Source organism: Vombatus ursinus, unplaced genomic scaffold, assembly GCF_900497805.2.
Source record: "Vombatus ursinus unplaced genomic scaffold, bare-nosed wombat genome assembly UNPS02014812.1, whole genome shotgun sequence".
Taxonomy (NCBI): domain Eukaryota; kingdom Metazoa; phylum Chordata; class Mammalia; order Diprotodontia; family Vombatidae; genus Vombatus; species Vombatus ursinus.
The window spans coordinates 52,202,392-52,217,727 of record NW_020954590.1 but is presented as its reverse complement, the minus strand read 5'-3'; the positions used below and the strand labels follow the sequence as shown (position 1 = coordinate 52,217,727).

At 37.3% G+C, this 15,336-nt stretch overlaps 1 protein-coding gene across 3 annotated transcripts in view; it reads left to right on the top strand.

Annotated features, from left to right (window-relative positions):
- The window catches only part of LOC114054319 (transmembrane protein 241-like), a 170,157-nt gene that overhangs the window by 50,070 nt on the left and 104,751 nt on the right, over nt 1–15,336 (top strand). For all 3 annotated transcript variants that reach the window (XM_027877535.1, XM_027877534.1, XM_027877533.1), the window contains 2 exons: nt 6,683–6,760; nt 9,227–9,252. In XM_027877535.1, the coding sequence (XP_027733336.1) occupies nt 6,683–6,760; nt 9,227–9,252 (104 nt within the window). The remainder of the gene's footprint in view (nt 1–6,682; nt 6,761–9,226; nt 9,253–15,336) is intronic.

The following is a 15,336-nucleotide window of genomic DNA, read 5'->3' as shown; positions in this document are numbered from 1 at the left end:
GTGTGTGTGTGTGTGTGTGTGTGTGTGTGTGTGTGTGTGTGTGTGTGTGTATGAGAATCCACAGAAAGGATGAAACCCATGCGGAGTTAATTAACTTAGCTGGGCAAACAAGCCAGTTTTGGCTCCAGGGCACATTTTTTTAAATGGCTCCTAAAACTAATGCTGCATAATTCAAGTTGGCTCCACAGAGGATAAGTATGTAAATTTTGGTGTTAAATCCTCTTGACTGTTATTTTCTATAGAATTTCTCCTGTGGAGGTGGTGGGGTGCAGGGCTCAAGATGCTCATAACAGAAGGTCCTAGTTGGGGTTAGTCCAGCTGTGGAATTAAGTTGTTTTTTTTTTTTTAAACATATTACTTTGGTTTTCTTGGATACAGTGATCTTTATTTCCACAACTAGAATATAGGCTTCTTGAGAGCAAGGATCAATTCTGTCCTATTCCTTTTTTTCCCCCTGCTTAGGCAATTGGGGTTAAGTGACTTGCCCAGGGTCACAGAGCTAGTAAGTGTTAAGTGTCTGAGGCTGAATTTGGACTCAACTTCTCTTGACTCCAAGGATAGAGCTCTATCCACTGCACCACCACCTAGGTGCCCTGGAATTAAGGTGTTTTTACATAGTCAGCTGTACTTTCCTTCTCAGTGAAATACTCAAGAAAACAGCTGGCAAGATTCTTAACTGTCTTCTTACACTTTATAAAAGTATTGAATACAACCATTATGAAATGGTGGTGAGCAGTTATTAAAATTAGATTTCTGTTGAATTTTATTAAAGACTAGGGGAAAGAAAAGATAGTTGAGACCATAGGCACAGAACCTCAGAGTACCTGACCAAGAATTGCTTGTGTAACAACGTCCCCAACAGATGTAGAGATTGTGGAGTTAGAAGTCGGCTTGATTTTGAAAGTCCTAACTCACCAGCTTTCTAGGAGTGTGACTTTGGACAAGTAAGTTATAGCTCAATGAACCTCCATTTCCTCAACTGTAAAATGGGGATAATTACAAAATTAAAGCATCATGAAATCCAGGAACCAGAAGTGGTGAAATGTGACAGAGATTTTTTTGGGTAAAAGTCAAAGTAGGCAGAAACAGAAGTGATTTTGTCATTGGAGTATACTTAATGTTTATTTGGACTGAAAGAGAAAATAGACGAATAATTTGGGAAACATCATAGGCCCAGCACAGAGGCATGCTAGAGTAGTGATGGGGACTTCAATTGTCCAGACATTTGTTAGAACTCTTTCTTCCAAAAGTAGAATGACCAATAACTTCTTTAGTTGGTTTATTGATAATTTCATCCTTTAAGAAGTAGAAGATCCAGTAGGGGGGCATTTTATTCTGGATCTGATGCTGATTGCTGGGGTGGAAATGATGGGTGCTCTGGTGGGTAGAGGCAGGGGGAAAGTAACTACTCCATCATAGAACTTGTGATAGAGAACAATTAGAAATCTGGACATAGTCTGATGTGCAGCCTAGGTTTGGGGAAAGCATATTTCAAAGAGTTCAGGATCCCACGAAATAAAATGCATTAGGTGATATATACATTAAGTTAGCCAAGGAAGCAGGACATACTCATAAATGAAAGGCTTTTTTTTCTTTCTGAAGACATAAAAGGACATAATTCCAGTAAGGAGAGAAATTCAGATTTGTCTGAAAAGACCAATTTGGATCCTTGGGTAACTAACTATACAACTTAACATTTGAGAAGAAAATAGAAACAAGGCCATATAACAGACAATGAATATAAATGTGGTAATAGCATGTAAAAATAATGTCAGGAATGCTGAAACTCAGAATGAACTGAAGCTGGCAAGGGAAGCTAAGGACCACAAAAAGAGCTTTTTTGTTTGTTTTAGACATTTTAGAAGAAAGAGGAGCATCAAAAAAGGGCTAGAATAAATTGGGCTTTTGCGTAGAGTAAATAAGAGGGTGACAACACCAGAAGAGCTGCACAGTTCTTTGACTTTTCATTTTTATATTTTGTAATTAAAATTTTTCAGTTACTAAATTTTTTTTCCTCTCACCTTTCCCCACTTCCCACTGAAAAAGAGAAGGAAAAAAATCCTCCCGTAACAAAAAAGCATAGTCAAGCAAAACAGATTTGGATATTGGCCACATCCAAAACTGTACCTTTCATTCAGCATCTTGAGTCCATTACCTCTCTGTCAGGAGATGGGTAACATTGTTTATCATCAGTCCTCTAGAATCACTGTTGATCATTTAAGTCTTTCAGAATTGGTCATTTTTACAATGTTGTTCTTCTAGTATAAATTGTTCTGCTTTTGCTTACTTTATTCTGTGTCAGTTCATACACACCTTTCCAGGTTTCTCTGAAAATGTCTTTTTTCAGCATTTGTTTTAGCAAAATAGTATTCTGATATTCATAAGCTATGATCTGTTGAGTTATTCCCCAGTTGATGTGCAGCCCTTTACTTTCAAGGTCATTGATGAGAGAGAGACAGACAGACAGACAGACAGATTCTATCTTATTTTGTTTCACTTGTATCACATTGATGAGAGAGAGAGAGAGAGACATACAGAGAGACAGAGAGAGAGATGCTATCTCATTTTCTTCATTTGTATTGCATTGATGAGAGAGAGAGAGAGAGAGAGATGCTGTCTCATTTTGTTTCACTTGTATCTGTCAAGGAGAAGGACCTTTGCACTGGAAATGACAGAACGAAATTGACTAACAGGGAAGTGATACTCAAGATAAATAAGGAGAGACTGTAAGGTAGTAAGCTTCTATTGATAAATACAGATTCCTTGTCCCAGATGAACTACATTGTCATATCCTGAAATAGGCAGATGTGATTTGCTTGGCCACTGTGGATGATATTTGCAAGATCATTGAAAACAGAACAGGTAGCACAAGATTGAAGAAGGGAAAATGTCCTCATTTTCAAAAGAAAAATTTAAAAACTACAGGCAAATGAGCTTAAATTCAGTTTCTGGGAAAATTCTAGAACACGGCATTGAAGAGATTGTTGATGAGTTTCTGGAAAGGGAAGCAATGATTACAAAGAACCAGTATAGATTGATCAAGAATAGGTCATACCAGGCAAACCTCCTTTCTTTTTTTGATAGGACTACTAAAATAGTAGATGAAGGGAATGCTTTGGGTATAGCTCACCTAGATTTTAACAAAGTTTTTTTTTAAAATAGGTTTCTGTCTATTTTTATAATATCTTTTGCGTTTACATCACCTAGATTTCTCCCTGTTTAACCTCTTCTTCCCAGGGAGCAGTTCCTATTAACAAAGAAATTTTTTAAAGAAAAAGAGAAAGAAGATAAAAATATATCAGAACTGACCAATACATTAAAAAACCTAACATATTCCATGTTCCATACCTGTGGACCCCTGACTTCTGCAAAGGAGTGGGAGGACGTGTCTTCTCCTGTCTTTTCTTTGGGGCCAACCTTGATCTCTTTAATTTTGAAATCTTCATTTTTAACATGTGATTTGTTGTTTCCTTTTTTATTATTAATTTAAGAATGAACAAAACCACAAACATTTCAGTATGCAAAGAGCAAAAAAGAGGACTGCATGTGAACTTATAAACTTATGCTACATAGTTTACTAAAGTGCATATTAAATTTAACAAGATAGTAATTAAATCGCCCTGCTTGTTCATGTTCCCTATTGAACTTGCTTTTATTTTTTTGCCTCTGTACTTTTAATGTTTTATTGGTGTCCTTTTTTATCTTTTCCTACACTACCTCCCTGTGGTACTCCCCTTGTAACAAGTAATTAGTAAAGTGTAACAACAACAACTCAGCCCATTGGTCATGGCTTAAAAATGTTCTTTGTAATTTTTCACCATTAATTTTCAATTGTAGTTGTTGCAATAAACAGTAGTTCTGTTTACATCATTGTAATGTTTGTTTTTATTGTTTTATTGATTCACTTTCATGTGTTTCCATGCTTCTCTATATTCATCATTTCTTAACAGCAGCACAGTATCCCATTTCTTTTATGAAACACAATTTGTTTAGTCACCCATATCAATGGATATCACTTTGGTTCCAATTCTTTGTCGCCAGAAAAAGTGATCTTATAAATAATTGATGTATGTGATCCCTTTCTTTTTGTCAATAGGATATATACCTAGCAGTGCCATTTCTGGGTCAAAAGATATGGAAATTTTAGTTGCTTTATATGTATAATTCCAAGTTAGCAAAGCTTTTGATAAAGTATCTCATACTAATTCTGTGAGGAAGATAAAGATTTATGGATTAGACACCACCTACGCTCACTCACCGAGAAAGCAAGCAATAATGATATCAATTATACATATAAAATCATTCAAAACTTATTTCAATATTCTACATCGCAAAATAAAAAGCAAGAAAAATAAAGTGAAAAACTATACTTAATTTTGCACTGAGAGTTCATCACTTCTTTCTCTGGAGGTGGATAGCATTTTTGATCAAGAGTCCTTTGTAGTCATCTTGGATCATTGTATTGATCAGAGTAGCAAAGTCTTTCACAGTTGATCGTTGTTATGATATTGCTGTTACTGTGTACAATGATCTTCAGGTTCTTCTCATCTCATTTTGCATCCATTCATATAGTTGCCGTGTTTTTCTGAAACCATCCCCCTTTTCATTTCTTTTAGCACAATAGTACTTCATCACAATCCCAGTTCAGCCACCCTCCAATTCATGGGAGAGTCAATCTCCAGTTCTTTGCCAGCACAAAAAAGAGTTGCTATAAATATTTTTGTACGTGTAGGTTCTTTTCCTTTTTCTTTTATATCTTTGGAATACAGACCTAGGAGTGATGTTGCTGGGTCAATTTTATAGCTGAGACAGTTTTATAGCCCTTTGGGTATAGTTTCAAATAGTTCTTCAGAATGATTAGACCAGTTCGCAACTCTACCAACAGTGCATTAGTGTGTCTATTTTCCATTATCTCTTTCAGAATTTGTCCTTTCTGATAGGGTTGAGGTGGTATCTCAGAGTTGTTTTAATTTGCATTTCTCTAATGAATGGTGATTTAGAGCGTTTTTTTCATATGAGTGTAGATAACTTTATTTCTTTTTCTGAAAACTGCCTGTTCATATCCCATGACAATTTATCAATTGGAGAATGGCTCTTATTTTTATAAATTTGGCTCAGTTCCGTATGTATTTGAGAAAAGAAGCTTTTTTCAGAGAAACTGTAAACAATTTTTGTATTACTTCATTGTCTATGGTACTTTTCATCAGTAGAGACTTGTCTTTTGCCTCTTTTTGTATCCTCAGTGCTTAGCACAGTTTCTGGCAAATAGTAGGCACTTAATAAATGTTTATTAATTGTTTTACTTGTTCCTACCAGAGCAACAGAAATTGCATAAGGAAACTTCGCTGTGGCCTGGTCCTGAAAGTAGGTCAGGGAACCTTGATTCTTACCCCTTTATCATCACCTTCCTTGAGGCAAGTTTTCTCCCTTACTTTGATAGGGTTTTACTTTAGGGAAAAGGGGATGGGAATAGATTCTTCCTGTGTCCCCATCCTGACAAATTATATGACCAGAATTCCTTTCACCTACCAGCCAAACTGTCTAGTAGGTCTCTGTCATAAACACTGGGACAAGATCTCTGGTCACATAGTTAGTGAATTGAGGCATAGGAGTATCAGATAGAGTACTTAAAACTAAAGGAAGATATTTAGGAATGGAAATGAGGGTTGGGATTCCTGAGTTCAGGTTAGTCCTTAACCTGAGCTGTGGATTGAATGCTTTCTTAATGTCTTTTCTGTAAGAAAACATTAAGACTATTAATGACTTATTAATAATGACTTATTAATGATTATTAAGACTAATAAGAGTCATAATTATATTTTAATTTTCTTTTTCTTAAAGTAATTTTCTGTTCAGTGCTATCTTTAATAGGTTGAAAACTTTGACTTCCAACTGTATATTTAGCTGTACAGCTGACTTTGACATAGATAAATCAGTACAAGAAAGATTTAATTTTATTTATTATTAATCAAAGCTCAGAAGAGAGGTGGATAGAAAGCTGGCCTTTGTGTTTGGATTTGAGTTCTGCCTTTGACATACACTGGCTATGTGACCTGGGGCAAATCACTTAAAATCTCAGTGTCTTGAGCATCTCCTCAAGATCATAAATTACAAAAGAGTTATTGATCTGCTTTGGTGGAGGCAGTTTCCATTCTGTAAGTTTCACTTATCAATGGCATCGCAGGTCTGGATAAAAAAAAAAAAGGCTTAATAAGTGAGGCGACTTGCTCAAAGAACCAGGACTTAAATCCAGGGATTATTCTGATATTGACTCCAGTATCCTTTCTTCCCTGAAATGCTTTAGGAAAATTGACATCAATGGCAATATCTACATCGTCTTCATGGGGTTTTGAGTTTCAAAGTGTCTGTAAAATAATCTCTGAGAAGTAGCATTAGAAGGAAAGGGAGGTGAACTTGGGAGCTTTTTGTAACTCCAGTTTGAAGAATAACATGTGACTGGGGTCTTTTCCTTACCAATCGGTGAGAAAGCTCCCATCATAAATAAAGGCTTACGTTGTCTTGTCATAAACAAAAGTGTGTATGTGTTGCTGTGCTAGAAGATCCCACATTTTTGTTTTACTTGTTGACTTTTTCTTAAAAATAAAAATCAAGTCCCTTATACTAGGAACGTTGCTGGAAAATATGCTGATTTCTAATGGCCACTTTTCTACTTTTCTTTCAGTCCATTCCGGTGTTCTTCACATTGCATAATGCATCGGAAGTTATTGTCTGTCTGTACCAGAAGTTTATTTCAAAAGAGGTGAGTAATTGTGCAAACGGGCAGTGCCCCTGCTCTGCTTTAGACAGAGAAGAGGTTTGTAATGCCCAGTTGGGAATGCAGATGTCCTCCATGCCTTGAATTTACTAAGTTCTGCCTTACAACTTGCTAGTCAGCAGTCACTCATTTCAAGGATCAAGTTTTTGATTTTTTGGGAAATGAGAGTTTCATTGGAATGAGAAATACTTTACATTTACAGAGAGAGTTTGGCTTGGCCTCTCCTCTCCTTCCCACCATTCTTATTAGTTCTTTTTACACATTTAATTTCATTAGAAAAGTCAGTACCAATTTAAAAGAGAATATTATGTTTATATTTGCATGTGCACAAGTGTCAAGTGAGTATAAAGTAGTGGCTTGTGGGATCTGTCTCTTTACTCACGACATAGCTCGAAGATTGAAGTATTGTGATGATCATTGTCTCTCTGGTATGTATGCCATTCCTTCACTGGGTATACGTTTGGCTTTGGAAGAGATATACTCCTTTTTTCAGGATGCTGAAGTACCATTTAACTTGAAGGAATTAATTGATCTACTTACCTACCTAACTTGCCTTCTGAGCAAAGGGGTGAAGTGGGTCATTAATAAGTTATTCCCTGCATAGCACCATAGACTCATTCCTTTGCCCACTCACCATCTTTCTATTTCTGAAGTCATCTGGTCAAAAGATTATCTGAAAGCAAAGGGTTCATTTCTGGAAATTGAAAGAACATTTTTAGTTGTTGGGTTAATTTTAGTGTTTTAAAAGATGAAATTTACTAAATCATGTCCTGAAAAAGCAGACATATTACCTCTAGGTGAATGTGTAACTTCAGAATACTTTAAATTCACAGCCAAAATGGAGATCAGAACCCTGCGTCTTTCCCCTTTTAACCAAATTATTGAAGTGTTGGGTGTGTTTATTGACATATCATGGTCCTATTGGTAGGTTATACTCATGAAGCAGTTATTTAGATAATTATAACCTAATAAATAGCTTTACCTTAATAGCTATATATTGTAGATTGCCCCCAAAGGTATCACCTCTGTGATGTAATTTTCTCATTTTTGTCAGTAGATTTATTTCTTCACATCACAAGACCTGCCCCTGCAATTTGGATATACTGCCACCAGATGGCAGTGACAAGTAATGGGTGTGCTTGGTCAGATCAACAAGGGCATAGGATCAATAGAGGGAATTAAGGCTGATCAGAAAAGGCTTCTTGTAGAAAGTGGGATTCCTTACAATGATAAAATCAAAGGTGTTTTTTTTTTAAAGGGGCAGTGAAATTTATAAGTTTCTCCTCCTACCCCTAATCCACAACAAACCACTAAAACTTGTTTTTTTTGTTTTTTTTTTTGTTTTTTTTAGTTTCATGTGAAATCTTAAGGTAATCATTACAGCCCAAGAAAGATTCATGCTACACTACTCTAATCAATGAATCTTCTAGAGGATTTTTTCAATGAGAATATAATTATTTGAATAGGAAATTGAACATATTTTATTTCCTTCCTTAGGTTGAAGTGGTGTGTGTGTGTGTGTGTGTGTGTGTGTCTGTGTGTCTGTGTGTCTGTGTGTCTGCACTCGTGTCTGTATGTGTAGGACTCCGAAATATTGGTTCTGTTTTTCATTGTATCCATTCTCCCTTTAGCTATCAAAGAGAGCTCCCTAAAAGTCAGTCTGACTACATCACCCTCCTATTTAATAAACTGCAGTTGGTTTCCTGTTTCCTTCAGGAATAAGTACAAAATCCTTTGTTTGGATTTCAAAATCTTTCCTAACTTGACCCCCTCCTACCTTTCCAGTCTTCTTCCACCTTATTTTCTCCCACATACTCTGTGTTCCTGTGTCCCTGGCCTCCTGGCTATTCCTTGCACAAGATTCTCCATCTCTTGGCTCTCGAATTTTCTCCGGCTCGTCCCAGCTAAAATTCCACCTTCTAAAGAAGCTTTTTCTGACCATCCTAAATTCTAGTCCCTTCCCTCTATTGATTATCTTCCATTTATCCTATACATTGGTGTTTTATACACACTGGTTTGCATGTTGTTTTCCATCAGGCTGTGACCTCTTTCAGAGCAGGGAATGGAGGTTTTTTTCCTTCTTCTTTTCTTTGTATCCCCAGCACTTAGCGCAGTGCCTGGCACACAATGAAGGCTTAATAGGTGTTTGTTGACCGAAAGGCTAACTGCTTCACGTGGGTAGAAACAGCCATACAGATGCTATGTGGATTCCATAATTAATAGTGAAAACAAAATAAAACAAATCTTGATTTGTAAACTCAGAAAGGTTTGGTTGAACTAGCTTACCTCACCAAGATCTGACTCATTCTTCTGCTCATTCAGGAGTGTCATTAAATCTCATTGTATTATAAGGTTTCAAGCATCCCCTATTAATGTATTTTAAATCTGCCTCCTTTCATGATTATTTTTGAAGACTTGAGTTTTGATCCTGGTCTCTTTATTTTCATCCAGCTTACATCTCCTGCAAAAATCTGGAGGTAAGTCAAGAAGTCCCTAAGCCTAAAACTGGACACTCATGTTCACTTTGATCCAGAACAAATATTTGTGTTTGTCTCACTAAAACAGAGATGTTAATGAATTATGGACACTGGCATTTTACATATAGAAACCATATTTTCTTTTGCATTGTTCATGTAGTTTTATTATTTTATTGTTTTTTCCCCAAAGATTCATTAGATAATTCTTCCTAGGAGCGGGTGGAGGTGGGGGTGGGTGGGATCCCCTGTGCCAGATTTTAGCTGTTGTTACTCAAGCATTTAATAATAAACTGTTGTGGAATGGGGGGCAGCTCGGTGGTGTAGTAGATAGAGGGAGTCAGTACAAATCCAGCCTCAGACATTTACTGTGTGACCCTGGGCAAGTCACTTATCCCTGTTTTTCTTAGTTTCCTCATCTGTCAAATGAGGTGGAAAAGGAAATGGCAAATGACTCCAGTATCTTTACCAAAAAACCCCAAATGGGGTCACAAAGAGTCAGACCTGATTGAACAACAATGATTGTGGAATAGTGAGGTAAAGACAAAATACAAATAAGGGGGAAATTTTTAGCATTTGGTAAAATTTGGTAAAAAATTTGGGTATTCACCAATTTATAAATGACTAGTGTGGTGATATGGAAAAAACACTGGAAATGTAGACAGGGGACATGAAACCAAGACTAAGAACACAAGCCAGGAGTCTAAACCTAGCTCAGCTGGGTGATGCCGAGCCGGGCATTAAACCTTTTGCCTCTGATTTTGACTTTCTTGTCAAAGAAAAGCCTTTGACTTTCCTTGTCTCTAAAATAAGAAGTCGGACCAACCGATCCCCAAAGTCCCTTTTGGTTTTGCAGTTTTATTGTTCCAACCTGAGCAGGTCTTCATTTAACCAGCTCCCGTCCTCTTGCTCTATAATATAGATAGGAAACTCTGAAGTGATGAAGCCTTTCTGATTCAGGGATTTAGGATTGATGGTTTTAAACATTCCATTGTCTCCTGTTTGCTGGTCTAGGTCCAGCCACGCTCCTCCCCTCCTCCCGCCCTCTCCATTTTTACTACTGCTAGGAGGGTATAGAATGCCCAGAATTCTGGGCACACCCTTCTTATTAAAAGAGAGATTAATAGGAATTACAGAGGGGCGTTAAAGACCTGTAACACTTAATTGCTATGTTCTTGCAGATGTAATCAAAAGATTTAACTGAGGACTGCCAAAGAACTTTGGGAGGAAAAATGGGCAGCTGACTGAAGCATTTTGTGCCTCACTTGGATGGCCCCATGACCATTAGAATGTGTACTTCCTTTTCTGTTACTGATCCTTGCCTTCTGATCTTAGATCCTTTTCTCTGTCCTTCCATCAGTCTTTCCTCGAGAATCCAATCCATGAACTAGAGGCATTTCTCCCATTCTTTTACTTTGTTGAAAATATCAAGCAATCAATCCAAGTTGATCTACCTGCTTCCTTTTCTGGTTACCTTTCCCCCTTCAATCTACCACTCAAACCCAAAACCCAAGTCCAAAAATATCCATGGAGGACTTTGGTAGAAGAAACATTTTATGTGTTGACTCCATCTAGGGATATCTGGAATTTATCACCTAGGAATAGGGAGGATATATATTGTATTTTACAAAAATTGTATCTTTTTTACATTAACACCAAATCAACTAGCTAGCATTATTATTATTATTTTATCAATGCTACTACTACTAATACGTCTGCTATTAAATCAGCCACCTTTCTGTCTAGCCTCTGCTAAGTCACATTTTTTTTTCCTTTAACAACTGACATTTATACAGTTCTTTAAGGTTTTGTAAAACACCTTCCAACAATGGCAGGTTTCCAAGTATTATTTCCATTTTACAGATGAGGTAACTGAGTCTCCTGGGAGGTTGTGCCTGGGGTTGTATTCAAAATCTGTTGTCTAGATTTCAAGTACAATGCTTAGTTTAGGCTAGTGTTTAGTATTCATGAAGCCTTCCATGACAACTCCAGCACAGTTTGGCCTTGCTCCCTGAGTTACTGACTACATTGACTGCCTGACTGCATTATCATACGCTTATTGACAGGTTTCCTTGGAAATCTTCTCTTGCTCTTTCATGTGTGTGTGCATGTACCATTTAAGAAATAAAGGCCATTCTTTAAAGCCTGTTTTCTTTCTTTTTTTCCCCCATATCATAACATAGTTTTTATCTAGGATTTTATTTTTTCTCAGTTACATGTAAAAACAATTTTTTTGCCATAAATTTATTCTGTCTTTATTGACTATTGTAAAGCCTTTGACTCAGTTACTTATTCATGAAAGGCATAAGTAGGGTAAATATATACAAGAGACTCAAGTACAATGAGAAAGCTAGAGAATTTCCATATTTCCATATGGAAAACTTCACTATTTAAAACATGCCACCAACACAATAATTGCAAAAAGACTTTATATGAAATATGAAATTTTTCAGGGAGAGTGTTTAAGCCTATAATGGTTCTGCCTTGTCTTAAACTCATTATCATAAGTCCTGAATAGAAGAGAATATGGCTTCCAAATTAAAGAGGATGTTGAACCAAAAAAAATCTTATTAATCACTTTACATACATGGATGGATGGTGTCATTATATGGCTCCACCAAAATAACATTAAACAGTTCTTATACTTCATGGACTCATGCTCTGGTGGTATCAAAATGTCATTTAGATTTGATAAGTGCCAAAATCCTTAAGATATGCTAAAAACAATTTTTAACATTCATTTTTAAAACTTTGAGTTACAGATTCTCTTCATTCCTTTCTCCCCAGCCCCCATCATTGAGAAGGCAAACAATTCGATATAGGTTATACATGTGTAGTCATGCAAAACATATTTCCATATTAGTCATATTGTGAAAGAAAACATAGACCAAAAAAAAAAACCTCAAGAAAAATAACGTAAAAAAATATGCTTCAATCTGTATTCAGACATCATCATTTCTTTGCCGAGGGATGGATAGCATTTTTCATCATAAGTCCTTCAGAGCTGTCTTGGATCACCATATTGCTGAGAATAGCTAAGTCGTTCACACCCGATCATCTTACAATATTGCTATTACTTTGTCCACAGTACATTTCATTTTGCATCAGCTCATGTAAGTCTCTCCAGATTTTTCTGAGAGTGTCCTGCTTGTCATTTCTTATAGCACAATAGTATTCTATTACAATTGCATGCACAATTGGTTCAGCCATTCCCCAATTGATGGGCATCCCCTCAATTTCCAATGTTTTCTAAGAGAACTGGACTTGGAGTCAAGTGAGCCCTGGGTTCAAATTTAGATGCCATCACTTACTAATCATGTGACCACTGGTGAGTCACTTAAGCCCTCTGAGCCAGACCTTCTTCATCTGTAGGTATAGAAAGGTTGGTGTTTCCAACGAGAATCAAATGAGATGATATAGTTAAGTGAAAGACCCTATTTGGGCATTTCTTTGACATCCACAAGGGGGTGTTCTCCCTCTTTCAAAGATGATAGCTTGAAGGAATCTTGTTTGTCCTTCGTTCTCAAAGAGGATCATGACATTGTGGGGGGGGTGATGCCATGACATGCAAGCATTGGAGTCATTTGGTCCAACCCCCTCCTTTTGCAGATGAGAAAACTGAGGCCCACAAAGGTTAAGTGACTAGTCCAAGGTCACGCAGATAGTTAGAAAGTCAGAATTTGGGGCAGCTAGGTTGCACAGTGGTTAGAGCACTGGCTCTGAAGTTAGGAGGACCTGAGTTCAAATCTGGCCTCAGACCAAACACCTCACACTTACTAGCTGTGGGACCTGGGCAAGTCACTTAACCCCCATTGCCTTAAAAAAAAAAGTCAGAATTCAAACCATGTTCCCCTGACTCCAAATCTTATCATTCTTCCCACTGTATGATGCAGCCTTCCTAGGTTTCCCAGCTTCCTTCCCACCCTTGAATTCAGCTGAGTACAAACACTCTACTTTATTAGGATGGCAATGGTTCTTTGAGATGGAGTATTTATAGTACTGAGTAGGACCAGACTGTTCTGTATAATTGGATTTTAAAAAATAACACTAAAAGAATCTTAAACAGTTATCACATGTCTTTCCTACCTATTGTTTAGTTGTTTTCAGTTGTGTCCAACTTTTTGTGACCCCACGTCTATATGCCTAAGCAAAATTCCTGGTAATCTCTTATTGGGTATATGGAGGAGGAAAATTCCCACCTATTTAGACTTATTCTCCTCAGCTTGGATTAGAGGTTGAAATTGCCGTACTGTACTCAAAATTTCTTATTGACTCCCTTATTAAGTAGAGTTTAGACTTTTTTTTTCTTCCAGCACTCAAGATTCTCTGCAGCCTGTTACCACCTTGCCATTACAACCTCATTTCACATTACTCACGTCCAAGAATGCTCTGCTGGAGTCAAACTGGACTACTCTCTGTCTCCTAAACCTACCCACATCTTCCCAGTGCCATGTCTTAAGCATGTGATTACTTCTGCTTGAAATGTCATCCCTCGCTGTACCAGCTAAATTCCAACTCATACATTAAAACCCATGTCAATAATAGCCTTCCCCCTGCTAATCCCTTAGACCTCATCCCAATTTATTGTGCAGCTCTTCCAGTGTGCTTATGTATAATGATCTTTATTATAGTTTGTGATAAACCATAATTCTATAACATAATACACATATATAACATTATTATGTTATGTAGTATTATTTGTTGTTACGTAGTCTTGTCTGGCTCTTTATGACCTCATTTGGGGTTTTCTTGACAAAGATGACAAAGATACTGGAGTGGTTTTCCGTTTCCTTCTCCAGCTCATTTTACAGATGAGGAAACTGAAACAAACAGAGTGAAGTGACTTGCCCAGGGTCAGACAGCTAGTAAAAGTCTGAGGCTGGATTTGAACTCAGATCTTCCTGACACTCCAGGCCCAGTGCACCACCTAGCTGAAATGTGTCCAGAGAAGGCAGTCAGGATAGAGAGGAGTCTAGAAACTGTGCCATATAAAACATTACTTGAAGGAACTGGAACCTAGAGAGAAGAGCAGCCTGTGGGGGTGGGACGTAGTAGCAGTCTCCATGTGTTTGAAAGGATGTTCTTTGGAAGGGCTCAGATTTCGAGCTGGAAGAGACCTTAGAGGATATGGAGGCCATTTTACAGATGAGGAAACTGAGGCTAACAGCAGTTAAGTGACTTTCTGAAGGTCACCCAGGTAATAAGTGTCAGAGACAGGACTTGAATTTGGGTCCTTAGACTGTTCTGCTTACTCCAAGAAATGAAGAATTAGGAGTAATGATTGGGACTTACAGAGAGGCAGATTTCAGCTTGATGTAGGGGAAAACTTCCTAACTATTAGAGCTATCTAATTCAATTCAGCAGGTACTTATTAAGTGTGGATAACCCCTGTGGACACAAGGGCTGGAGATATAGAGACTAAAACAAGACAGTCCCTGCTTTCAAAGAGACAGACACCTCGGGGGTGATTTCCCCCATCTCAGGAGGGCCTCAAACAGAGGCCATTTGTTGGGAATGGTATCAGAGCACCTTCCTTTTCATGTATGGATGAGACCAGACAGACTTTAAGGTCATTTATAATTCTAGGTAGTGCATTGGCTAGAATTACTTCATCTGAAGTCAGAAGACCTGAGTTCAAATCCAGCCTCAGATGTTGACTGTGTGACCCTGGGCAAGTCCCTTAACCTCTGATTGCTTCAGTTTCCTCAGCTGTAAAATAATACCTACCTCTCAGGGCTATTATGAAGAACAAATAAGATAATATTTGGAAAGCATTTAGCATAGTGCTTGGCATGTAGTAGGGGCTATTATTGTTATATGATAATTTTGGCTATTCTTCCCTCTCCCTTCTCTAAACCAAAATTGTGTGCCAAGAGAGATTTGTGGAAGTTAAAGAAGTTTGGATGATGAAAGCCTGGAGGAAATGAAATAAGAACCAAAGGGAAGTAAAAATTTAGACAGTCTAAATCACTTGTAGAATATCAAGTTCCTATAAAACAAAGAACATTTTCTTTCCAAAATATAAAGGAATTCAAAATATTGTCATTTTGTGGGAGTGATTCTTAATATACTTTGCACGGTGTTTTC